General features: G+C 40.8%; 1 protein-coding gene across 4 annotated transcripts in view; it reads left to right on the forward strand.

Annotated features, from left to right (window-relative positions):
* MYO16 (myosin XVI) overlaps nucleotides 1–25,942 on the forward strand; it is a 397,050-nt gene that overhangs the window by 287,429 nt on the left and 83,679 nt on the right. For all 4 annotated transcript variants that reach the window (XM_075852491.1, XM_075852492.1, XM_075852489.1 and 1 more), the window contains exon 23: nucleotides 796–996. In XM_075852491.1, coding sequence (XP_075708606.1) covers nucleotides 796–996 — 201 coding nt within the window. The remainder of the gene's footprint in view (nucleotides 1–795; nucleotides 997–25,942) is intronic.

A 25,942-nucleotide genomic window follows, 5' to 3' on the forward strand; every position in this document is an offset into this window, starting at 1 on the left:
AGGAAGCTCTGTCTATTACAATATCCTAGACCCTAGTTTGTTTATTGGGTATACACCACTATATCACAGCTGTGCACAGTTTTTGTTATGTAAATGATTAAATCTATTTACAGATTATGACTATTTTATGAATGTGTCTCGTGTTTTTTTTCTCTATCAATTTTGAGTTGGTTGAATTCATTTCCCAAGTTAGTAGAGTAGCTAGGGGGGCTGGTGGGGCATGTGCTCAGGTGCAGGTTGGGGGGGGGGGGCTGCTTATTGGCCATTCTGCCCTGGACAGGATTTTTATATACAGGGCAAGGAAACTCTAGCTGCAACTTTGCTCCAGATTCGATATTCCCTGCGAATTAGTGGGATTTGCATTTTGGAGAATCAATGAATCTATCTATCTATCTATCTATCTATCTATCTATCTATCTATCTATCTATCTATCTATCTATCTATCTATCTATCTATCTATCTATCTATCTATCTGTCTGTCTGTCTGTCTATCTCATGTCTATCTATCATTTATTGATCTATCTATCTATCTATCTATCTATCTATCTATCTATCTATCTATCTATCTATCTATCTATCTATCTATCTATCTATCTGTCTGTCTGTCTGTCTGTCTGTCTGTCTGTCTGTCTGTCTATCTATTTTATTGAACACTTTCCATTATTGGATGTTCTTGGATAACATTTAACAATTCCTTAATATACACAACATTAGGTTTTGGTATTTTAGACATATTTTATAACATATGTTATGTTATGTTATTAAAACCAAACAAAAATGTGCTTGTTTTTCAGAAACCTTTAGGTTTTCTGTCTATTCTTGACGAAGAAAGTCAGTCCATTCATCCTATGGAACAAAGCCTTTCCAAACGTCTTCAGTCACTCCTGGAGACATCAAATTCAAATACAGTCTATACATCAGCAAAAGATGGAAATGGCAACGTCACATCCAAGGAACAAGGCCCTGTCTTCACAATTATGCATTATGCTGGACGGGTAAGCTGCATCTATTGAGCAGACAGCTCTATGCACTGGGGCTGGAAACATTTCAGAATAACACATGAGCATGGGGCTTTGTTATAGCTTTTCCTAGCAGTTTCCCCTCACACAATACAAATCTAAATTTCAGCAGCTCAAATCTTATAGCCACTGGTAGATTTATTAATGGATGTCACTGTTTTAAAATATTAATTTTCATTTTTAATGTCATCATTAATATACTGGATCATGAATTTAATAGCCTATTTCCTATAAGATCCTTCTGATAGCACATCTCATGGCCAGAAGAATGAACTAATTAACCATTTGGGTGACATTTAATTGATCTTTCTTAGCCTGGCACACTGTATTCTAATTCTGCTCTGACTTGTCCTTTGTATAGAATATTTGTGATGTGACAAAGAAGCAGAATATATATATATATATATATATATATATATATATATATATATATACATGTACAGTTTTCCCATAATGATTCTGCTGCCACAACATGTCTAGAGTTCATTAGTGTAATATCTGTCATGATTTGCAAGCTGAGCCAAAATACTAGGACACTTGCTGTATATCACGTAATATTTATCACAAATTACTAAGCTTGACTTCCAGTAAGTAGGAAATCTATGTGATTCCTTTCCTCTATGTACTCATCTCGCCCTGCTTTGTAAAGGAAAGGAATAGATGACATAAAAAGTGTGAATAAGAAATACAGAATTCTAATCCGGATCGGCTTTGTCTGCATTTGGCATCACAACTTAACTCTAGCAGGTTTCTTAGGGTGACCACTGAAAAAAGCAATTCATTTTGAAAGAATTCTATAAATAAAATTGTGATTTACTAATTTCTGAACAGTCTATTCATGCTTGTATGAACAGTAGTTTTTATGTACAGAGCAACTACAGTATTATAATAACACCATAATAACATAACACCAGCTCTTTCAGCAATATAAAGGCCCTTTGAGTTTTGCCTTTGTGTCAACTTGTAAAAAAATCCCAATATTCCGTTTTTACTTAAGCTAGATTCACACCATGTTTGGGCGTACGTATTCACCGGGTAATTCTCCCGACATATATGTCTAACATGGTTACAGTCTATCTTTAGCCAAATATAGGCCATAAGAACACACTCGCTGATTTGACTGGTATAGATAGATTGGTATACTGTAGCTAAGTTTCAACTCTATTGCAATGCATAGTTTACAATGCTGTTCAATACAATTGCATGCAAAAAAAAGTGCGGTATGTGGTTTTTTTTTTATTTTGAATAGGAGTCAATGGCAGATATGGGGCATACACTGGGTTGCACTCTTCAAACGCTCCCGTCGATATTAATGCTTGAACACAGTCTGAACCTAGCCTGAGTTTCATCTTTTTTTGGAAAGCTAGGTTAGCAGGGCAGTATAGTGCCCCTAGGGGCATTAAACATCACAAATGTGCTTTGTTGGTCAAAATACTAGAAAAGTTATATAAAGATTCCTACCTGAGCAGTAATAGCAGCCATGTACAGTACTGTATTTGTCCCTCATCCAATTTCTTTTACTTTTTATAATTTATCACATTAAAATGTTTTATATCATCACACTAATTTTAATATAAGATAAAACAGCACCATTAAACACAAAATGCATTTTTTAACTTATTATTCCATTTACTGAGGGCAAATATTTATTCAAAACCTATATCACCCATGTAATAAAGAGAATTACCCCCCCCTAAATCTAATAATTAGTTGTGCCACCTATGGCAGAACCAACTGCAAGCTAATGTTTGTGATAACTTATGATGAGTCTTTTACATCTCTGTGGAGAAATTTTGGCACACTCTTCTTTGCAGAATTGTGTTCATTTAACTACATTTTTGCGTTATCGAACATGAACTGCCTGTTTAAGGTATTGCCACAGCATCTCAATGGAATTCAAGTCAGGACATTAACTGGGCCACGACAAAGCTTTAATTTTTGAACCATTCAGAGGTGGACTTGCTTGTATTCAGATCATTGTCCTGCTGCATAACATAACTGCTCTTGAGCTTTAGCTCATGAACTGACAGGTGGACATTCTCCTTCAGGATTTTTTGATGAGAGCAGAATTCATGGTTCCATCAATTATGACAAGTCATCAAGGTCCTGCAGAAGCAAAGCAGCCCCAGACCATCACACTACCACCACCAGGTTTGACAGTTGGTATGATGTTCTTATGGTGGAATGCAGTGTTAGCTTTACACCAGATGTTATGAGACATATGTCTTCCAAAAAGTTCCACCTTTGACTCATCAGCTCACAGAATATTACCCTAAAAGTACTGATTTTTTTGGGACGAATGCAAGATGAGCCTTTGTGTTCTTTTTTTATCAGTTGTTTGCACCTTGCAACTTTTCCATGGATGCCATTCTTGCCCAGTGTCTTTCTTGTTGTGAAGTCATGTACAATGACCTTAACTATGGCAAGTGTGGCCTGCAGTTCTTTAAATGTTCGTATGTGTTCTTTTGTGACCTCCTGGATGAGTCTTCAATGCATTCTTGGTGACATTTTGGTAGGCCAGCCACTACTGGGAAGGTTCACCATTGTTCCAAGTTCTCTCCATATGTGGATAATGGCTCTCACTGTGTTTCGATGGAGTCTCAGTGCCTTAGCAATAACGTTCTAACCCTTTCCAGACTGGCATATTTTAATGACTTTGTTTCGCAACTGTATTTGAATCTCTTTAGAACTTGGCATCATGTACTGCTTTTTGAGACCTCCTAAGCCGCTTCACATTGCCAGACAGGTTTTAGTAAGTAATTTTCATATTCAACAGGTCTGGCAGTAATCATGCCTGGGTATGGCTTGTGAAATTGAACCCAATTGTCAATTAAATTTGGTTAACTGGTTGATTTAGTAGCTAAGGAGGCAATTACTTTTCCCCATAAGGCCAGGTAGTGCTGAACAGCATTAGTCTTTCAATAAATGAAATCATTACTTAAAAACAGAATTTTATGTTTATTCGGGTTCTCTTTGTCTAATATTAGAACTAGTTTAATGATCTGAAACAATCAAGCGTGACAAATATGCAAAAATAGAAAAAATTGGGAGTACTGTATGTAGTTACCCACTTTTTTGGATCTGACATACTGTAAATAAGAAACCGTTGAAGTTTTAACAACTTGACAAATCATCCATAACATTTATACCACCTGCCTAATATTGTGTAGGTCCCTCTAGTTCAACCCAAAGGGCTCTAAACTGTCAAGGCATGGACTCAACAAGACCTGTGTATGTGTTCTGTGGTATCTGGCACCAAGACGTTAGCAGCACATCCATTAAGTCTTGTAAGTTGTGCGGTAGGGCCTCCATGGATTGGACTTGTTTTTCCAATGCATTCCACAGATGCTCGATCAGATTGAGCTAATGCAACCTGCCACACTGCAAAAATTGTTCAGGAATTGTTTGAGAAACACGATAAAAAGTTCAAGGTGTTGACCTGGCCCCCAAATACTCGATCAGATTGAGATCTCGAGTATTTGGAGGCCAAGACAACACCTTGAACACTTTATCATGTTTCTCAAACAATTCCTGAACAATTTTTGCAGTGTGGCTGGTTGCATTATCCTGCTGAAAGAGGCCACTGCCATTAGGGAATACCGTTGCCATGAAGGGGTGCACTTGGTCTGCAACAATGTTTAGGAAGGTGGTACGTGTCAAACCGTGGCGTAGCTCAGGGGCGTAACTAGGAAAGACTGGGCCCCATAGCAAACTTTTGACTGGGGGCCCCCCCTCCCCTGGGTGTCACACAACCCCCCCTTGTAGATAGTGCCTTTTTTACAAACCCCCCTTTTGATAATGCCATACAGCCCCCCTGTAGATAACGCCATACAGCCCCCTTTGTAGATATCTACAGAGGGGGCTGTATGGCGCTATCTACAGGGGGGGCTGTATGGCGTTATCTACGGGGGGACTGTATGGCGTTGTCTACGGGGGGACTGTATGGCGTTATCTACGGGGGGACTGTATGGCGTTATCTACGGGGGGGGGACTGTATGGCGTTATCTACGGGGGGACTGTATGCGTTATCTACGGGGGACTGTATGGCGTTCCCTACAGGGGGGGACTGTATGGCGTTCCCTACAGGGGGGGGACTGTATGGCGTTCCCTACAGGGGGGGACTGTATGGTGTTCCCTACAGGGGGGACTGTATGGCGTTCCCTACAGGGGGGGACTGTATGGCGTTCCCTACAGGGGGGTACTGTGCCGCGGGCCCCGTAGCAGCCGCTACTGCTGCTACGGCGGTAGTTACGCCACTGGCGTAGCTATAGGGGTCACAGCGGTCGCAATTGCGACCGGGCCCTGAAGCCAGGGAGGCCCACCACCCTCTGCACCACATCAATATAAAATTACTATCGTAACTGGGGCCGCAGGCCCCTGTTACTATAGTAACTGATAGTACTTACCCGCCTGGTTCCGGAGCGCAGCGGAGGTCAAGACGTCACAGCGCTCGTACGAGAGCTGCTTCCCCTTCATTCCGGTCACTTGCTCACACTGTGAATCCATGTTGGTGACTCAGAGTGTGAGCAAGTGAGGGAAATGAAGTGGAAGCATCTCTAGTACGAGCGCTGCGGCCCCTTCAAAACAGCTGACCCATCAGCTATTGATGGAACCCGACCCATCAGCTATTGATGGCCCATCCTGAGAATAGGCCATCAATGTGTAGGGACTGGACAACCCCTTTAAGCCAACGATGCAGCTGGCTTAGAGGGCCCATGAGACAGGATCACAGATTGTGTGATGCTGTCTGCTGGGCCCTGTATCTAAGCCAATCACATGGTAGGCTTAGATATAGGACCCATGTGTGATCCTGTCTCATGGGCATTGTATATAAGCCTACCACACGGTAGGCTTATATACAGGGCCCCAGCAGACAGTAATCTTATACTGTATGAGATTACTGTCTGCTGGGGCCCTGTATCTAAGCATCTTACATAACCACATGATAAGCTTAGATACAGGACCCATATGTGATACTGTCTGTTGGACCCGGTATCTAAGCCTAACTTGTACCTACCTTGCCTACCACATGTGTTACTAATAGTTTTTTTTTACAAGTTCGGTCGGTGGACTACGTCGGATTCAAGGATTACTTCAATGGCGGATTTTTTTTATTATCAATAAAATGGTTAATGAGGGTTGTGTAGGTTTTTTTATTTCAATAAAATATTTTTTCTATGTCTTTGTGTTGTTTTTAAACTATATTACTACCGCCTTAGTAATGGCCGGCGGCTGATTGAAAGTGTCCATTACTAAGACGGGGCTTAGTGTTAGCCGGTGCAGAGGCTAACACTAACCCCCATTATTACCCTGATACCCACAGCCACCCTAGGTGTGCCGGGAAGAGCTGGATACGATCCAGTACTTGACCATCTGTAGTGATGGCCGGATACTGGGGCGGCGTCGGGCTGGTATTATCAGGCTGAGAAAGACCAGAAACAGCACCCCCCCAGTGATGCTAGCCTGCTGCTGCTCTATTGTATCTGGCTGGTTATGAAACACGTCATTTAAAAAAAAAAAAAATTGGAGAGAACAATGTGGGGTCCCCTCCCAATTTTCATAACCAGCCAGATACAACACAGCAGCAGCAGGCAGCATTACTAGGGTGGGTAAGGGTCACTGTTTTTGGCCTTCCCCAGCCTAATACTACCAGCCTGCGGCCGCCCCGGTGCCCTACCATCACTACAGATGGTCGGGTACTGGTTTGTACCCGGCTCTTCCCAGTGCCCCTGGTGGCGGTGGGTACCGGGGTAATAATGGGGGTTAGTATTAGCCTTTGTGCTGGCATAACATTAAGCCCCGCCTTAGTAATGGACGATGTCAATCAGCCAGCAGCTATTACTCGGGTGGTAATAATAAAGTTTAAAAAAAATACAAGGACATAGAAAAAATATTTTATTGAAATAAAGAACCCACACAACCCTCATTAACCATTTTATTGAGAATAAAAAAACGCTCATTGAAGTAGTGCTCGAATCTGCCATAGTCCAACGACCAAACCTGTAAAATAACACAAACACACAAAAATAATTAGTAACACATAAAGAAGCAAAACAATTATTATTCTTACCTTTCCTGGATCCAGCACTGGAGCCGCAATGTCAGCAAGCTGGGCCCTATATCTAATCCAATCATGTGATACTGTCTGCTGAGCCACTGTATCTAATCCTATCATGTGTGACACTGTCTGCTGAACCACTGTATCTAATCCTTTCCATAGTTTATAGGGTCGTAGTGCTATAGATATGCTGTCTCCCATACACACATATACACACAATTTTTTTGGGGCGGGAAACACATATGTATTGGGGCTGTTTCCCCTCATGTTTTAAGACCTTAGTGATGCCCCTGGCTGCTAGTACTGCATTGTTGGGTCACTTAGGAGACCCAGCGATGCAACTGAGGGCTGCGGGCTGTCGGCCATGAGAAGATTGCGGGGGGGGGGGGGGAGACCCAGTAAGAACTTTTGCATCGGGGCCCATGAGCCTTTAGCTACGCCCCTGGTGTCAAACCTATATCCACAGGAATGCAAGAAAAAGTTCATCCTGGTGCTATCTCTTCCACAAGTAAGTAACCCAAACTCATCTAGCCATCCACATGATGTAGCAGAAAACGTGTTTCATCAGACCAGACCACCTTCTTCCATTGATCCATGGTCCAGTTCTGATTCTCACATGCCCAGGTTCTTTCGGTGGTGGACAGGGCTAAGCATGGGCACTTTGACTGGTCTGCAGCTACACAGTGTAATAAAATCACGCTAAGCGCCTACTTTACATTTCCAGAAAAAAATGGGAAACTTTGCCTGGTGCAGCCACAATGAAGAGATTTTAGCTGTAACCATTCTGGACAAATGGACAGATTTCCCGATGTAGGTAAAATTGTTTATTGATGTGCACCAAGACAACGCGTTTCGGGGCCGGACCGGCCACTTCCTCAGGTCAAGTACAAGTGATAAAAAGTAGACAAGTAGATGGCAAATGTCTAAAAAATAGATAAGTTTCAGGGAAATGTAAAAAAGATTACACATCACATAGTATAAAAATAATTAAAATCTCTACAAGGTGGGGGCTATGTATTATGAGAAAAAACTGATGGGGATGGAGAATGCAATTCCCAGACAGATTCCAAAAGAACTTTAAGTTTCAAACGGTCTACATTGTTTCTTATTGTTGTGGGTCTAGCAGCGATTAACGTCTGGCAACAAAGATTAATGAAAAATGCAAATATAAAAATAAATATAAGTATAAAATCTCTGACTCTGCTAGTAGAACATCAGAGATCGTGACGGGGGCTGGGCCATTCCTATAGTAAGTAGATGCTTTCAGCTCATAAAGTACGGAAGCCTAGGTGGGTCAAAAAAGTTAACTCACAAGCCTTCTACGGAAGCCTTGACCACTTCCTGTGCGTGTAGCGATGGATGGCTCACATCGTCCGATGTTCACCGTTTTGCTTTTCTCAACAGAAATTTAGGATGCAAATTCGGATATATGGAGTCTACTAACAAAACAGTTTGAATTAAGGTCTGCAGTATCAATATAAGTTCATCATATATAGCACAAGTCGAGAGGTATCATTAGGGAGAAAAATAGACAACTACTAAAGTTATAGTACTTTGTTCGCATGCAGATTAAAAATGAGATTAGATGAACCGCAGGGATAATACCATCCCCAAGTGAAAAGGTTTATGAAAAATACATGTGCACAATAAAGTCCAACAACAGTTCGATCTGCAAACGTGAGTATAAGGGTATGTTCACACGTACACATCCGATACGCCTGAAATTACGGAGCTGTTTTCAGGAGAAAACAGCTCCTGCATTTCAGATGTAATTGCTCGTACTCGCATTTTCCGAGGCGTCAATCACGGGCGTAATTTGGAGCTGTTCTTCATTGGATTCAATGAAAAATGGCTCAAATTACGCCCCAAGAAGTGTCCTGCACTTCTTTGCCGAGGCAGTCATTTTACGCATCGTCTTTTGACAGCGACGCATAAAATTAAAGGTCGTCGGCACAGTACGTCGGCAAACCCATTGAAAGCAATGGGCAGATGTTTGCCGACGTATTGAAGCCGTCTTTTCAGGCGTAATTCGAGGCGTAAAACGCCTCGTTTACGCCTGAAAATAGGTCGTGTGAACCCAGCCTAAAAGTTGCACAATCAATACAATCAAAATTAAAAAATATATATATTATTTTAAAAAAAATAATAATATATATATATATATATATATAATATATATTTGTACTTAAAAGGGGGATCGTGGGTGGGAAAATGGAGAGAGGGAGGAGAGAAATAGGGAGCCAAGAAAAGTACTATTGATAACTACCCCAAATCGGAGATGTATATAGCATATTATGTATATAGCATAAGATAATGACAGTGGTGGGTTAATTTAAAGTGATAAAAATTTATTTTATGCTACGGTAAAGGATTATGATGATATCTTGAGCAATGGGCGACAGTAGTTATTTGTGGTGTTATAATTTAAGGAATGCTCTATTTTAAAAAAGTCGCTATTGCTGATAAGGAAATTGCTGGTCTCAGTACTCAATAAAATTATTAAATCATGATCTCTGTAACCTCATTGAGTCCTAAAGGTCTAAGAGTGTTCAATTGATAAATCCGGTATACCTGTGTCCGGTTTATTTTCCTCTATTTGGTCGATAGGGATAGTGTAGCATTTGAAAGCTCCATTGTGTACCAAAGCACAGTGTTTGGATATACTGTGTAGGAGAAATTTGTTTTTACAGTTAGACCTGTTCTTGTTCAGACGACAGTTGGATAGTTCTTCCTACGTATTTAATGTTACAACTACAGTTGACTAGGTATATGACAAACTGAGATTGACAAGTTAGTCTTTTTTTTTTTTTAATCTCAAATCTTTACCTACACCATTCTGCCCATCCACCATCCAACCTAATGTCTGTGACCTTTAAAACACAGCAGGATTAAGCCTGATCAGCGTTCCTACATTTAGCCTTTATTGTATATAAATGACATGCATGTACAGCTTTTCTATCACTTGTACTTGACCGGAGGATGAGGCCGGTTTGGCCCCAAAACGCATTGTCATGGTGCACATCAATAATCCATTTTACCTACATCGTGGAATCTGTCAGTTTGTCCTGAACAGTTACAGCTAAAATCCCTTCATTGTGACTGCGCCAGGCTAAGTTTCCCATCTTTCTCTGTTATCTCTCCATGTGTACCCTGGACAAAATCCTGATCCAGACCAGGACCAAGGCTGCAACCCACCTTATCTGACTGCCCACAGGGCACATCTCATCTCCACTGTAATGGATGTTGTGACCCCAGCACAATAGAACGAGGTCAGCATATTTGACCACTCTTCACCATCTACATCCCTGTATTGTTTGATATACTATGTGCGCTTTGTGTCTTATTTTCATTTTTATCAAGTACTTTACATTTCCGGCATTGTCTTTCAGACATTTTCAGAGCTGGTGCTCCCTCTAGGGTTCGGCAGGCAGCACTAAATGCTGGAGCTCCTTCAAGAGGTCAAAATGCAATACTGATTGCTCCCTCTAGTGGTCTGCATGAGGAACCAAAGACTACCCTCTTCTGTCACATGATCCAGTTGGACAACCCTCGTAAGCCTTTTTTCTGAGGACCAACAGGTGCCAGAGTATTAGGTCACATCCTTACCCCAGTACACTTGTTCCAATATCTGTGATTGACTATTCATGTACCTGACCTAAGCTAGTGACCCCATTTATGAACCATTGCTTGTCACCCTGACTTTTGCTTTGTTTAACTCTTGATTCTCTTGTAACTTGATTAGGCACTACATCCTCATAGAGTTATCTGTCTGTCTCCAACTAGCCATGTTAAGGGGGTAGTTAAGAGGGCTATGACCTGCAGGTCTTTGGCAATCAATACCGCCTTGTGGTGGTCTCTGGTGAAAACTGGGGACCTGTTAGACTCTGTGCCTTGACACAGACAATGTTAACCGTAAACTAGCGAAAAGGAATCCTATACATCCTGCCAAGTTCGTGACAGTATACCTAAAAATGGATTGTAGTCCTGACACTGAAAGACTTGCAGCATCTCATTGAGCAAAATGAGAAATAAGAAGCTAATCAGGAACATTTATTCAGTGTCTACAAACGCTATAATCTCGTCTGGATGCTTTTCATCGTATTGTAATGGCCCAAACACCTGCAGTACCTGCTTCTGCTGTACCCATGAACACCTAGCTCCGTATACCAAACCCACCAAAGTTCGATGGAGAACCTAAAAGCTGTAGGTGATTTCTCAATCAATATTCAATCAACTTCGAACTCTAGTGTGGGATTTTTGTTTCTGGAAAAGCTAAATTGGCCTTCTTCAACTCTCTATGTGTGCAAGCTTTGGCCTGGGCATTTCCTTTGTGGGAACAGGACCACCCACGCCTGCATAACTGTACAGCTTTTATAGAAATGTTCCAGAACATCTTTTATGAGCCAGGTAGGGTATCTTCTGCAGCCGCCACCTTGCTTCGTCTTAGACAAGACTCCTTGGCCATCGGCCAATACGCCATCCAGTTTCATACTTTGGCTTCAGAATTAAAATAGAATAACAAAGTCCTGGTTGCAATTTTATGGCAAGGTCTCTTGGATAAAATTAAGGATGAACTTGCATCCATGGAACTACCCTCTTCTTTGGATGACCTAATTTCATTATATAACAAGGTAGATATCCATTTCAGAGAACTTGCACTGGAGAAACAGGTGGCTGGCCATTCCAGTTTAAAGAACTTATGCAGCTTGTTTGTTCAAAGTTAAGCCTTGTGGAATGTGAGAACCAGATCAAGAACCCTCTCTGCCTCTATTGCGGTTCTCCCAGACATCTGTTAGCATCCTGCCCATTTAATCTGGGAAACTCCAGAAACTAGATACTTGGTTCTCTGTGCTACTCACCAAACTTATAAAAAATATCTTAGCTTCCCTACTCACTTGCCCCTTATGACTATGCAGGGTTTAAAGTTATGTCAGTCTTCCTTGATTCTGGAGAAGGCAGTCATTTTTTCTCATTAATCTTAGTGACAGAACTGGGCTTCTCTACAGAACCACTCCATACCACCGTTTCCTTAGTTGATATTTATGAAAATTGGATGTTGAGCTGATCAATTCAATTGAGAACCAAGATGGTTTACACCCAAGCCAGGTCTCTGGCAGCTTAGTGCATATCGGATTGTGGTGGTCTCTAGTTAAAACTAGGGGGGTCTGTTAGACTCTGTGCCTCGGCTCTGCTAGTGCTAACCCTAACCTGGAAAAAAAGGTATCCTAAACGTCCAGCCAGGTCCTGACATTGTTCTATCATACGTTGCATTAACTTTTCATTAATTTGTGCTACAGTAGTTCTTCTGTTGGATCAGACCAGATAGACTAGCCTTCTTTCCCCACGCGCATCAATGAGCCTTGGGCACAAATGACCTTGTCACCGATTCACTAGTTGTCTGTCCTTGTACTACTCTTGGTAGGTATTAACCACTGCATACCAGGAACACCCTTAAAAGACCTGCCATTTTGGAGATGCTCTATGCCAGTTGTCTAGCAATTTTGACATTGTCACAGTACTCAGATCCTTAAAGGCTATGTGCACCATTGAATTTTTATTTATATTATAAAAGGGGGTGGGGTATTAGCGGGGTTGACCTACTCATGTCACCCACTATTACTACCTCTTTTATAATCAGGGTCACGAGGGTTATGCCTAGTTCCCCTACCTTTTTCCTTATACTAACGTCGATCTAATTGCTTTGCTGCTACTCAAGGGAATAAGACCGTATAGTAAATAAAGATAATATTTATTAACATACAGTAATCACTCTCATATATATATATATATATATATATATATATATATATATATATATATATATATATATATATAATATTACACCAAACACAGTAACTAATCACAGTACAGTATAACCACGGTATCACAATCCTAAACTATACCGCCATCCACTTACCTAAACATACATAGAAGTTACGTTACAATACAATACACATAAGTAACTTGTAATTCTCATACGCTCACTAGCTCTGTCCCACTCCCTCCTAATATAACTGTCCCTGTACTTTAATCAGGTAAAGGATTAACAATGGGAAGGGTTAAACGTTTCAAGGGTTAACCAGGGATACAACAGGGGATGAGCAGGTCAGCAAGGGTTTAACTTAGGGACTCAGTGGAAGCAAGGTGTTAACTCAGGGACTTCAAGGGGTAGTATGGGTTAACTTAGGGACTCGGACAGCAAGGGGTTAACTCAGGGACAGTAAGGGTTTCTCAGGGACAGCAAGGGTTAACACATGGACAGCTAGGGTTAACACAGGGCCAGCAAGGGTTAACACAGGGCAGCAAGGGTCAACAGGAACTCGGGCAACAAGGGTTACTCAGGGAACTCAGGGCAGCAAGGGTTGACAGGGAGAGTTAAAGTGTAGCCATGGCTACACTATGATACTTAACATTTCCTTGGTGGAGCAGAGGCTGGAGTCGGATCAGGTCGTTGGTGGTGTGGTAAGATCCCAGCTGGAGAGGTGAGCTTCATTAGTGGTGTGGTGGCAGAACCCAGCTACTGAGCGTACCGACGCAGAGCTATTTAACCCTGCCGGTACGCTCGCAGCGGGGGGACGAGTGGCGCTCGCCCCCGACCAACATGGGTCGGCATGGTAATAAAGTATCAGCGGCCGACTCATGAGTGCCCGCGTGTGTGGTTGTGTTCAGATGGCACTGGTTTCTTTTGGGTGCTCGAGGTAGGGTCCCAACCCGGGTATAGGTTAAGAATTTGTAGTCGGCACACCTTGCTTGTGTTACAAAAATATATATCTTTATTGGATGGATGCCAGAGGCTACATGTGCGATGTCGACGTTTCGGTCGATAAGACCTTAGTCGGGCACTGAGCCGTGCTGGGGACTGGATCGGTGCAAAATATAATGTGTATGTAGCGCTGCTATAGTGAGTACTGGGCGGCTTACTGCTCTAGATGGCTAGATCGCGTGCGCGGGAAATTTCAAATGGAGACAGGAGCTCAACAGAATCTCCTGTCTCCATCGTTACTAAAACAGAGCAGGACAATACTAATTGTCCTGTTTTGTCTGCAACTGTGTTCATGACTAGGGCTGTGTCTCTACACAATATATACACTACCGTTCAAAAGTTTACGGTCACTTAGAAATTTCCTTATTTTTGCAAGAAAAGCACAGTTTTTTTCAATGAAGATAACATTAAATTAATCAGAAATACACTCTATACATTGTTAATGTGCTAAATGACTATTCTAGCTGCAAACGTCTGGTTTTTAATGCAATATCTACATAGGTGTATAGAGGCCCATTTCCAGCAACAATCACTCTAGTGTTCTAATGGTACATTGTGTTTGCTAACTGTGTTAGAAGGCTAATGGATGATTAGAAAACACATGAAAACCCTTGTGCAATTATGTTAGCACCGCTGTAAACAGTTTTGCTGTTTAGAGGAGCTATAAAATAGACCTTCCTTTGAGCTAGTTGAGAATCTGGAGCATTATATTTGTGGGTTCGATTAAACTCTCAAAATGGCTAGAAAAAGAGAGCTTTCATGTAAAACTCAACAGTCTATTCTTGTTCTTACAAATGAAGGCTATTCCATGCGAGAAATTGCCAAGAAACTGAAGATTTCCTACAACGGTGTGTACTACTCCCTTCAGAGGACAGCAAAAACAGGCTCTAACCAGAGTAGAAAGGGAAGTGGGAGGCCCCGCTGCACAACTGAGCAACAAGACAAGTACATTAAAGTCTCTAGTTTGAGAAATAGACGCCTCACAGGTCCTCAACTGGCAGCTTCATTAAATAGTACCCGCAAAATGCCAGTGTCAACGTCTACAGTGAAGAGGCAACTCCGAGATGCTGGCCTTCAGGGCAGAGTGGCAAAGAAAAAGCCATATCTGAGACTGGCTAATAAAAGGAAAAGATTAATATGGGCAAAAGCACACAGACATTGGACAGAGGAAGATTGGAAAAAAGTGTTATGTCCTGTTGTAGAATGAAATTGGCTCCAATCAAGTGCTGTCCACAGGGTATGGCATGGCGTTGCAAAATGGAGTGATAGCCTTCCTTTTTCAAAATCCCTTTTACCTTGTTCAAATCTCCCACTTTACCAGCACCAAAGCAACCCCAGACCATCACATTACCTCCACCATGCTTGACAGATGGCGTCAGGCACTCTTCCAGCATCTTTTCAGTTGTTCTGCGTCTCACAAATGTTCTTCTGTATAATCCAAACACCTCAAACTACGATTCGTCTGTCCATAACACTTTTTTCCAATCTTCCTCTGTCCAATGTCTGTGTGCTTTTGCCCATATTAATCTTTTCCTTTTATTAGCCAGTCTCAGATATGGCTTTTTCTTTGCCACTCTGCCCTGAAGGCCAGCATCCCGGAGTCGCCTCTTCACTGTAGACGTTGAAACTGGCGTTTTGCGGGTAATATTTAATGAAGCTGCCAGTTGAGGACCTGTGAGGCGTCTATTTCTCAAACTAGAGACACTAATGTACTTGTCTTGTTGCTCAATTGTGCAGTGGGGCCTCCCACTTCTCTTTCTACTCTGGATAGAGCCTGTGTGTGCTGTCCTCTGAAGGGAGTAGTACACACCGTTGTAGGAAATCTTCAGTTTCTTGGCAATTTCTCGCATGGAATAGCCTTCATTTCTAAGAACAAGAATAGACTGTCGAGTTTCACATGAAAGCTCTCTTTTTCTAGCCATTTTGAGAGTTTAATCGAACCCACAAATGTAATGCTCCAGATTCTCAACTAGCTCAAAGGAAGGTCAGTTTTATAGCTCCTCTAAACAGCAAAACCGTTTACAGCACTGCTAACATAATTGCACAAGGGTTTTCAAGTGTTTTCTAATCATCCATTAGCCTTCTAACACAGTTAGGGTATGTTCACACGCTGAGAGGCATTTACGTGTGAAAAGACAGACTGTTTACAGCTGCCTCGTTTCACACGTAAATGCTCCTCCTCGTAATTTACGAGGCGTCTGCGACGCTCGTAAATCTTGAGCTGTGCTTCATTGAGTTCAATGAAGAACAGTTCAAATTACGTGGCAAAGAAGTGCCCTGCACTTCTTTGCCGAGGCAGTCAATTTACGTGTCGTCATTTGACAGCTGTCAAACGACGACGCGTAAATTACAGGTCGTCTGCACAATACTTCGGCAAACCCATTCAAATGAATGGGCAGATGTTTGCCGACGTATTGTAGCACTATTTTCAGGCGTAAAACGAAGCATAATACGCCACGTTTACGCCTGAAAATAGGTCGTGTGAACCCAGCCTTAGCAAACACAATGTACCATTAGAACACTGGAGTGATGGTTGCTGGAAATGGGCCTCTATACACCTATGTAGATATTGCATTAAAAAACAGACGTTTGCAGCTAGAATAGTCACTTAGCACATTAACAATGTATAGAGTGTATTTCTGATTAATTTAATGTTATCTTCATTGAAAAAAACTGTGCCTTTCTTTCAAAAATAAGGAAATTTCTAAGTGACGCTAAACTTTTGAATGGTAGTGTATATATATATATATATGTATATATATATATATATATATATATATATATATGCATCAGTGCGATTGGTGCACCTTTCAAAATACTTTTTATTAAAAATTATTTTTAGTTTTTGAGATACAGATGCTTTGTATCCTGTACACATAGCAGCTGTATCGTGTGCTAAGACCTGAATCCGCCAGGTCCGTGGGACTCACGGGTTTAGTGAAAGCGGGTCCTGCATGTCTCTGAGACGCAGGATCCACCTGTAATTGATCATGCAGAACCCGCTGACACTGAATCCATCAGTGCCGCTGACCTGACGGATAAAGGTTTCAGACACAGCTGCTCTGTATACAAGATACAAAGCAGCTGTATCTCAAAAAGTAAAAATAATTTTTAATAAAAAGTATTTTGAAAGTTTCACCAATAACACTAATATAAATTTTTGTTTAAAAAAAACAAAAGCAAACAAACATGATTACAAAGGTAATGACAAAACCGAAAAAAGCAACATGAATCAATATATCCCAGTAAAGAAGTAAATGAAATGCATATAGAGTTCAATGGGTTGATTCACGGGTGTTAAACCCAAACAGCATTACAACTGAATATATAAGACCAAAAGAGGAAAAATGAATGCTGAGAAACACGGGGATAATGAAAAAATACGACAATATTTTATTAACATCAAAAAATTATACAATGATAAAAAATCCATAGACCAACAGTAAAAACACGGACACTCAACTGGGAATTGCCCAGATATACACAAATGTAAAGTTAAACATGCGTAAATCCCCTAAACATGTTTTCAGTACGGGACAGTTGTCCTGCAGCGAGGCAGGGACTCCTAGCGTCGTACATAACTATGATGCTAGGAGCCCGGCTCCCTGCAGTGTGTTCGGTCCGGGACTTGCGGCCGAAATACGTCCGTCCATTTCGGACATAATGTGCTCGTGTGAATCCAGCCTTAGAGATGCCACCCCTGGACAGGTGTAATTGTCACAAGATAATCAATGTCACCTGTCGGTGGTTTTAATGCTATGGCTGAACAGTATATATATATATATATATATATGTATATATATAGCAGACCAAGAAATGGCGACAGCACACTGCGAACACTAATGCCACCTAAGCCACTAAATATAAATAAATATGCATTACTGCTAAATCTACTTACAAATAGGGAGGTCCTTAGTGCACATTTTGATCAAAAAGTGTTAGCCCACAAACTTTTGTTGTGTTTATGTGTTCATATATGTGGGGTTAGTGACTGCCTCCATTTTTGTTCTTGCACTCCTCCCATTCTGCCCTGGGTGATTTTAATTAGTTTAATGCTGGTTTCTACCATCCCCAGATATATATGTAGGCTTAGTCCCAGTTCTGGGTGTATGTGCAGCGTAGGTCCCCACCTCACAGAGGTCGCCTTGTCGTGGCAGGTGGGCTAACACTTTTTGATCAAAATGTGCACTAAGGACCTCCCTATTCGTAAGTAGATTTAGTAATAATGCATATTTATTTATATTTAGTGGTTTAGGTGGCATTAGTGTTCGCAGTGTGCTGTCGCCATTTCTTGATCTGCTGTATATTTGCAGTCACAGGTGTTCTTGCACCTGCATACACGTTTTGTATAATTTTGTTGGAATGTGCTGTTCAAACTTTTGTTGTATGTACAGGGTGGGCCATTTATATGGATATACCTAAATAAAATGGGAATGGTTGGTGATATTAACTTCCTGTTTGTGGCACATTAGTATATGGGAGGGGGGAAACTTTTCAAGCTGGGTGTTGACCATGGTGGCCATTTTGAAGTCGGCCATTTTGTATCCAACTTTAGTTTTTTCAATAAGATGAGGGTCATGTGACATCAAACTTATCGAGAATTTCACAAGAAAAACAATGGTGTGCTTGGTTTTAACGTTACTTTATTATTTCATGAGTTATTTACAAGTTTCTGACCACTTATAAAATGTGTTCAAAGTGCTGCCCATTGTGTTGGATTGTCAATGCAACCCTCTTCTCCCACTCTTCACACACTGATAGCAACACCGCAGAAGAAATGCTAGCACAGGCTTCCAGTATCCGTAGTTTCAGTTGCTGCACATCTCGTATCTTCACAGCATAGACAATTGACTTCAGATGACCCCAAAGATAAAAGTCTAAGGGGGTCAGATCAGGAGACCTAGGGGGCCATTCAACTGGCTCACGACGACCAATCCACTTTCCAGGAAACTGTTCATCTAGGAATTCTCGGACCTGACACCCATAATGTGGTGGTGCACCATCTTGCTGGAAAAACTCAGGGAACGTGCCAGCTTCAGTGCATAAAGAGGGAAACACATCATCATGTAGCAATTTCAGATATCCCGTGGCCTTGAGGTTTCCATTGATTAAGAATGGCCCCACTATCTTTGTACCCCATATACCACACCATACCATCAATTTTTGTGTTCCAACAGTCTTGGAGGGATCTATCCAATGTGGGTTAGTGTCAGACCAATAGCGGTGGTTTTGTTTGTTAACTTCACCATTCACATAAAAGTTTGTCTCATCACTGAACAAAATGTTCTGTGTAAACTGAGGGTCCTGTTCCAATTTTTGTTTTGCCCATTCTGCAAATTCAGTGCGCCGATCTGGGTCATCCTCGTTGAGATGCTGCAGCAGCTGGAGTTTGTAAGGGTGCCATTTGTGAGTAGCTAATATCCGCCGAAGGGATGTTCGACTGATGCCACTCTCCAGTGACATGCGGCGAGTGCTACGCTGTGGGCTCTTGCTGAATGAAGCTAGGACAGCCACTGATGTTTCTTCATTAGTGACAGTTTTCATGCGTCCACATTTGGGCAAATCCAACACTGAACCAGTTTCACGAAACTTGGCAAGCAGTTTGCAAACTGTAGCATGGGAGATGGGTGGTCTCGTAGGGTGTCTTGCATTGAAATCTGCTGCAATGACCCTGGTACTGCGTTCACCAGACATCAACACAATTTCTATCCGCGCCTCACGTGTTAACCTCTGCGACATGTCAATGGCTGTAAACAAAGAGAAGCTTGTAAATAACTCATGAAAGAATAAAGTAACGTTAAAACCAAGCACACCATTGTTTTTCTTGTGAAATTCTCGATAAGTTTGATGTGTCACATGACTCTCTTCCCATTGAAAAAACTAAAGTTGGATACAAAATGGCCGACTTCAAAATAACCGCCATGGTCAACACCCAGCTTGAAAAGTTTCCCCCCTCCCATATACTAATGTGCCACAAACAGGAAGTTAATATCACCAACCATTCCCATTTTATTTAGGTGCATCCATATAAATGGCCCACCCTGTATATATATAAAATCTTTATTTTCTCCTTATTTTCAAACATAAGCCACACGGCATGTGAGAATCAGTCCTGTGTCCTGGGTTGTAAGTGCTCATTTTATGGATTCACACATAACCTTTGAATTTACATTACTTTTGCTGTTAATGGCTGCTAATGCGGTTAATGGTCTATCTTTTGAATACTGTGAACTAAAATTCAGATGGCATCGCGCACTATTAGTACTGACAAGATATGTGAGTTTCTTCTCGGCACTAGCCAAGTGGATTTTGTAGAAACCTGCTCACCGACAAATTAACTTGGCTGTTTCTTTATTGTATCATTGTATATCATATAGAAATAATATTGAGCCTTATTTATGAAAACTATTTGTGAATTTCTTCTCAGGGCTCTAGGCAATTAGATATTGTAGAAACCTGCTCACTGACAAAGTAATGTGGGTGTTTCTTTATTATATATCATATAGAAATAATATTGAGCCTCATTTATGAAAACTGTGAAAAAAAAAAGACAGGCTTGTTGCCGATAGCAACTTATCACTGTGCAGCCTTCATTTTTCCATAGCAGTTTATGCAGTATGTCAGACAGTTTTGATAAATCTCCCCCATTGTGTTCAGATGATGTTAGTTAGCCTTTATTTTTCACTAGCATCATGGCTTTCATTCATAACGGAGCTATCATTGATCTATTTTTTAATTGATCCCTACAATGCCTGACGGATTCCATTGACTTAAATGGGGGCCATCAGGTTATTTTTGACAGCAATGATACTGCTGCAAACTATGCTTTGCTTGGTTTTGAAAATACTATTATAGATGGTAAGCCAAAAAACGTTAATGCGAACAGAGCTTAGACTGTCTGATGAAAAAAAATAATTGCACTACAAATGCTATTTTTAATAGTAATTATAGAAGAAATTTCTTGTTTGCAAGTTGTGTGAAATTATTTTCTTATATAAAAATACGTACATGAATAGCTTTCACTATAGCTTTATTTAACTTTAGGAAATAATTGCCAGCAAACGTCTAGCTTCAGGGATATTTTCTTTTTCTTTTTTGTAAGCACTGTTAATTAATATTTCTTGGTTCCTTGTGACAATCACATGGTACATTCCATACTGGTGTTGTTCAACCTTGTCTTTGCTTTACAGCTAAGTTATACACTGGAGGGTTTGGTCAACGACATGCCATAAGGCTGACCCTAAAGCTAATCGAAATATGATGTTATCACAGCCAGGTGTTTTGAAAATGCAGAGAAATAATTTTTATCATAGGCTCCTCTAAATTCCTTTAAAGGAACATTTTACCTTAAAACAAAAATTAAACAGTGGCTAATGTGTAAAAAATACAAGACATTTACAGATTAGCTGTTAAATCACTGCCTCTCATTAGTCCATGCTCCCAATGTGGTTTACAATCAAATCTCTCTCCCATACGCGCATGCTAGGGCCAATTTCATTGACTGTTTCTGGAGTGTGGGGTGAAACTGGAGAACCCAGGGGGAAACTGCCCAAACACACAAACTCCATGCAGGTATTGTCAAATGTGTAACCAGGACATCAGTGCTGCAAGGCAATAGTGCTAACCACTGAATCACCGTGCAAAGTCCACTAAGGGGCCATTATATTGAGTAGGGACCACTATCGAAGCAATATACTGAGTGGGGGTACTATAGGTGCATTATTGTATGTGGTGGCCACTATGGAAGCACTGCACTGTGTTGGGAATTTCTATAGAGGCATTATTATGCATGGGGGGCACGATGAAATCATTATACTGTGTGGGGAGGCACTATACTGTGAATGGAAGTTACGGAAGCTGCATTGTTCGCTATGCTCTGCTGTTTCCGTAACACCCTATTCTATGGAAGTTTACAAAAACAGAGTAACACAGCAAACTGCACTGTTTAAATAAGCCTGACCCTGACGGATGCGCCTCTGCAGCTCTAAACATGTGTTGGGGGGCCCACTCAGATGTGTCCCATCCCTGTGCTAAACCCCTTGCTACGCCTCTGGTCCTATGCTCTGTAGCTGCCATATTTCATCTGTGTACGTGTCGTGAAGAGACACATACACAGATGAAATAAAAAATGGCAGCCCCCAGTACAGTAAAAATGTGTCAATAAAAAAAAAACCATTTAGTGACAAAAAATACATAAAGCAAATATAATATTTTATTAAATAAAAGCACATCAATTTATTAAAATAAAAAAATCATGACACCTTTCCTTTAAGGAAAAAAAAGCTAATTCATGACCAAAGTTGGTGGTTTCATTCACTGTGCAACTGTATGCAAGTCAATATAAAAAATAAATAAATTTAAGTGAAAAAGGTCATCATGATGGTCCTCTCTCCATTCCTATCAACCTTGAGCCTTGCTCATATAGCTACTCTTTTAGAATGTTTTTCCTATACTAATTAATCTTAGGCATGTTAACTGAGATAAACAAGGGATAGTTCTTCACTGTCTTCATAGACTGTCCTTCATTTCATATTCCATCCAGGCCGTGATTTCAAATGGATTTTATCAATGCAGCATTATCCGACTATCTTTTTACCCACTACAGAAAATCCTTTTTTTTTTATCAGGGATTAAAGTGATCTGTTATCACAGTCTACCTTCTTCAAGTCGTACCTGAACTAATCTTAACTATTTTTTTTTAACAAACTTGATTATGAACTGAATTTATCATATTTTTATTCTATTGGTTTCAAATGTTGCCTTTTGTAACAGAAATTTGATACAACTATGCTTGAAAACTAAAATTCACACGTATGTTGCATAAGGATTAAAATTGTAAAAATTCATTGGATTTATGTATCCTGTTTTTTTTTTTGTGTTTTTTTGCTAGTATTTTTTAGAATTAAGAACCTATCATTTAAGGCTTTATTATCTTAAAGTATTTGGATAAAATCAATATATGTTAGTTTTTAATTTATAACATTTTGCAGATTATCACCACCGCACACAAAAAAAGCATAAACAATAAATGTGAACGTTCAAGCAGTATAAGATTAGAGGCAACATTGATATTTTTATTTTTTATTTGCAAATTTCTTTTAGAGATTTATTTATTAGCATAATTTTTTTCTTCAAAATGATCGAGATAAAAAACAGCAATTCCAGTTCCTATCCGTAGACAAGACAACGGATTTAATAATTTTTACAAAATATGCATTTCCATTTATTAAAATGCAGTATAACAGTATTTTATGACTAAAGGAGAAAAGATATTGCAACAATAGAAGAAAATCATTATTTGCTATCATTATTAGCTACATGAAAATTCATGCCACGCGTTTGGAAGGTGCCATTGTGTGTTGTGTTGTGAGTCATTGTCAAATTGCAGTGAAGTTCCCCTTTTCCATAATATTGCATTTGGAGGCAATCTGAACCTCATGCTGTATTTAAAGTATTTTATTGCTCAGCATGCACATTAAAATCTCCAGGCAAATTTCCCTAATTAGTAAAAGGGACATATTAGGGTCACTTAAAATACCAGGTCAATTAAATATTTTACTCTGGTCCCTTAAATGTAAGTGTCTAAGTTGCACTGTACACTATAGGTCCTTTACAACAAGGGCAATAACAAAATATCTGCATAAAACTGGGCTGTATAGCAGAAGTTTCTCAAAATGATGCCTCTTTCTCTGACATCACTTAGTGGTCTGCAGCTATTGACTGCAGCTATAAAACACAGACTTCCTGCTGTGCCCCCCCCCCCCCCCCTGCAGATCCTCTGCACTTAATTCTGTTTGTAATGGGAGCTTTTCTACCTTCCAGATAATTCCTACTGTTTTCTGGTTAAAATGCAGGCGGAAGCAGCTAAAACTCAGCATAGAGCTCTCAGTATTACCAGTATTGTAATTTTGTGCAGATTGAATTTAGGGGTGGGCAGAGCAGGAAGTCTGTGTGGTGCAGTTTCAGCCAGTAGCTGAAGAGCAGGAAGTGATGACAGAGAAGGGGTGTCGTTTTGGCACTTTCTAATGTACAGACCATGAAGCTGTTTTGTTGTCTCCTGTGGTGATAAGGACCCATAGTGTACAGAGCACCTGCACCTGCATTTGAGGGACCCGAGTGAAATAAATAATTTCTCTGCTTTAATTAGTATATAGCTTTCTATCTTCTTACTTTATTTGTGTACAAGGCCACTGTATTTTCCTACCCATTGTTAATCAAATGACATACAACAGTGGTGGCCAAATAATAGATCGTGCTTCACATGTAGACCTCAAAGTGGAGATCAGTAGATCCTATTGTCAGGCCACCATTGAAGGTTGTGTTCCTGTTGGTTTCTAAAGAGAAGTCAGAAATGACTTTGTTTCTACTTTAGTTTGAATTATACGTTTTGTGAGGCTCAACTAGTGCTATCAGCTGGTGTGGTCCTCATACTTTCTGAAACCTATGACACTAGTTAATCAATTTTCTCATACACACATATTTTGTGGATTTTGGGGAATAGACTAATTGCCACCTCTGATGCACAAATGTAGGACAGTTAAGTGTGTCAGGAAGCTAGAGCTACATTCGCCATGCTTTTCTATGGGCCGGTAGATAAGCCTATAGTGCTAAAAGCATGTGGTTCCGATTAATACAAATCTGACTAGAATTGTCCCTGCTTGTTAGTGGTAAAGGCTGTGATTATAGCGGTTACTTTATTACTTTCTGAAAAAATATACTTGAAGCCATACAACTGCACAATATTCTACATGGTAAATATAACTTTAAATATGTCTCGTCAAGTTTTATGGGAAATTTTTAATGCCTAAGGCCAGCTCAAACGTCTAATTTAACTGTAAGGAAAATTTGTAGGGAAGGCATATGTGCAGTTTCATGGAGGATATCATTGATAAGAAATTAAAGAGGCTCTGTCATCAGATTCTAAGTGTCCTCCTACATAATCTGATCGGCGCTGTAATGTAGATAACAACAGTGTTTTTTTATTTTGAAAAACTATCGTTTTTGAGCAAGTTATGAGCAATTTTAGATTTATGCTAATTAGTTTCTTAACCCCTTCCCGCCGGATCACGTATATAAACGTCATTAAAATCGGTGTCTTACCGCATTTTGACGTTACTGTACGTCATGGAGATGAAGCTGGCTCAGGAGCTGAGCCAGCGACATCACCACCGGGTGACAGCTGTATGTTACAGCTGGCACCCTAAGGTATCGGCCAGGACCGGAGCTAGCCTCCGATCCGATTGATTAACCCCTCACATGCTGCGTTCAATAGAGATCGCAGCATGTGAGGAGTTTATAGCCACCGGCACCCCAGCAACGTGATCGCTGGGTTGCCGGTGGCTGCAAAGGCGATCGGAGGGCTAATGATTACCTCCCGATCAGCCTGTAACGGAATCCTCCTATGCTCCGTCGTCGGCGGGGCCCAGGAGGCTTCCGGTACCATCGGCAAAATGGCGCCGGCTCAGCTTCCGGCTCAGAAGCTGAGCCGGCGTCATCAGCAGTGGGTGTCCGCTGTATGTTACAGCGGACACCCCGATCTATCGCCAGGAACCGGAGCTAGCTCCGATTCCTGGCATTAACCCCTTCGATGCAGCGATCCATTGTGATCGCTGCATCCTAGAGGTTTGTAGAAAATCGGCAGCCTTGCCATGCGATGGCAAGGCTGGCGACTGCTACCATGGCAACAGGAGCCCTAACAATGGACTCCTGTCTGCCATTACGTAAGCTGATTAGGCCCCGCCCAGAGGCGGAGCCTGATCGGCTTGCTGTCAGTGAACAACTGACAGTTCCAATACATTGCACTACATAGGTAGTGCAATGTATTAGAACATCAAACAAACAGTTGGACATTCAAGTCCCCTAGTGGGACTAAAGAAAAGTGTAAAAAAAAGTGTAAAAAAAGTAAAAATAAAAGTTGGAAAACATACAATAAAAGTTTCAAATAATAACACAAAACACAATCGCCCTTTTTCCCTTATCAAGTCATTTATTATTGAAAAAAATAATAAAGCCATACATATTTGGTATCGCAGCGACCGTATCGACCTGAACTATAAAAATATTATGTTATTTATCCAGCGCAGTGAACGCCGTAAAAAAAA

Source organism: Rhinoderma darwinii, chromosome 2 (assembly GCF_050947455.1).
Source record: "Rhinoderma darwinii isolate aRhiDar2 chromosome 2, aRhiDar2.hap1, whole genome shotgun sequence".
NCBI classification, from domain to species: domain Eukaryota; kingdom Metazoa; phylum Chordata; class Amphibia; order Anura; family Rhinodermatidae; genus Rhinoderma; species Rhinoderma darwinii.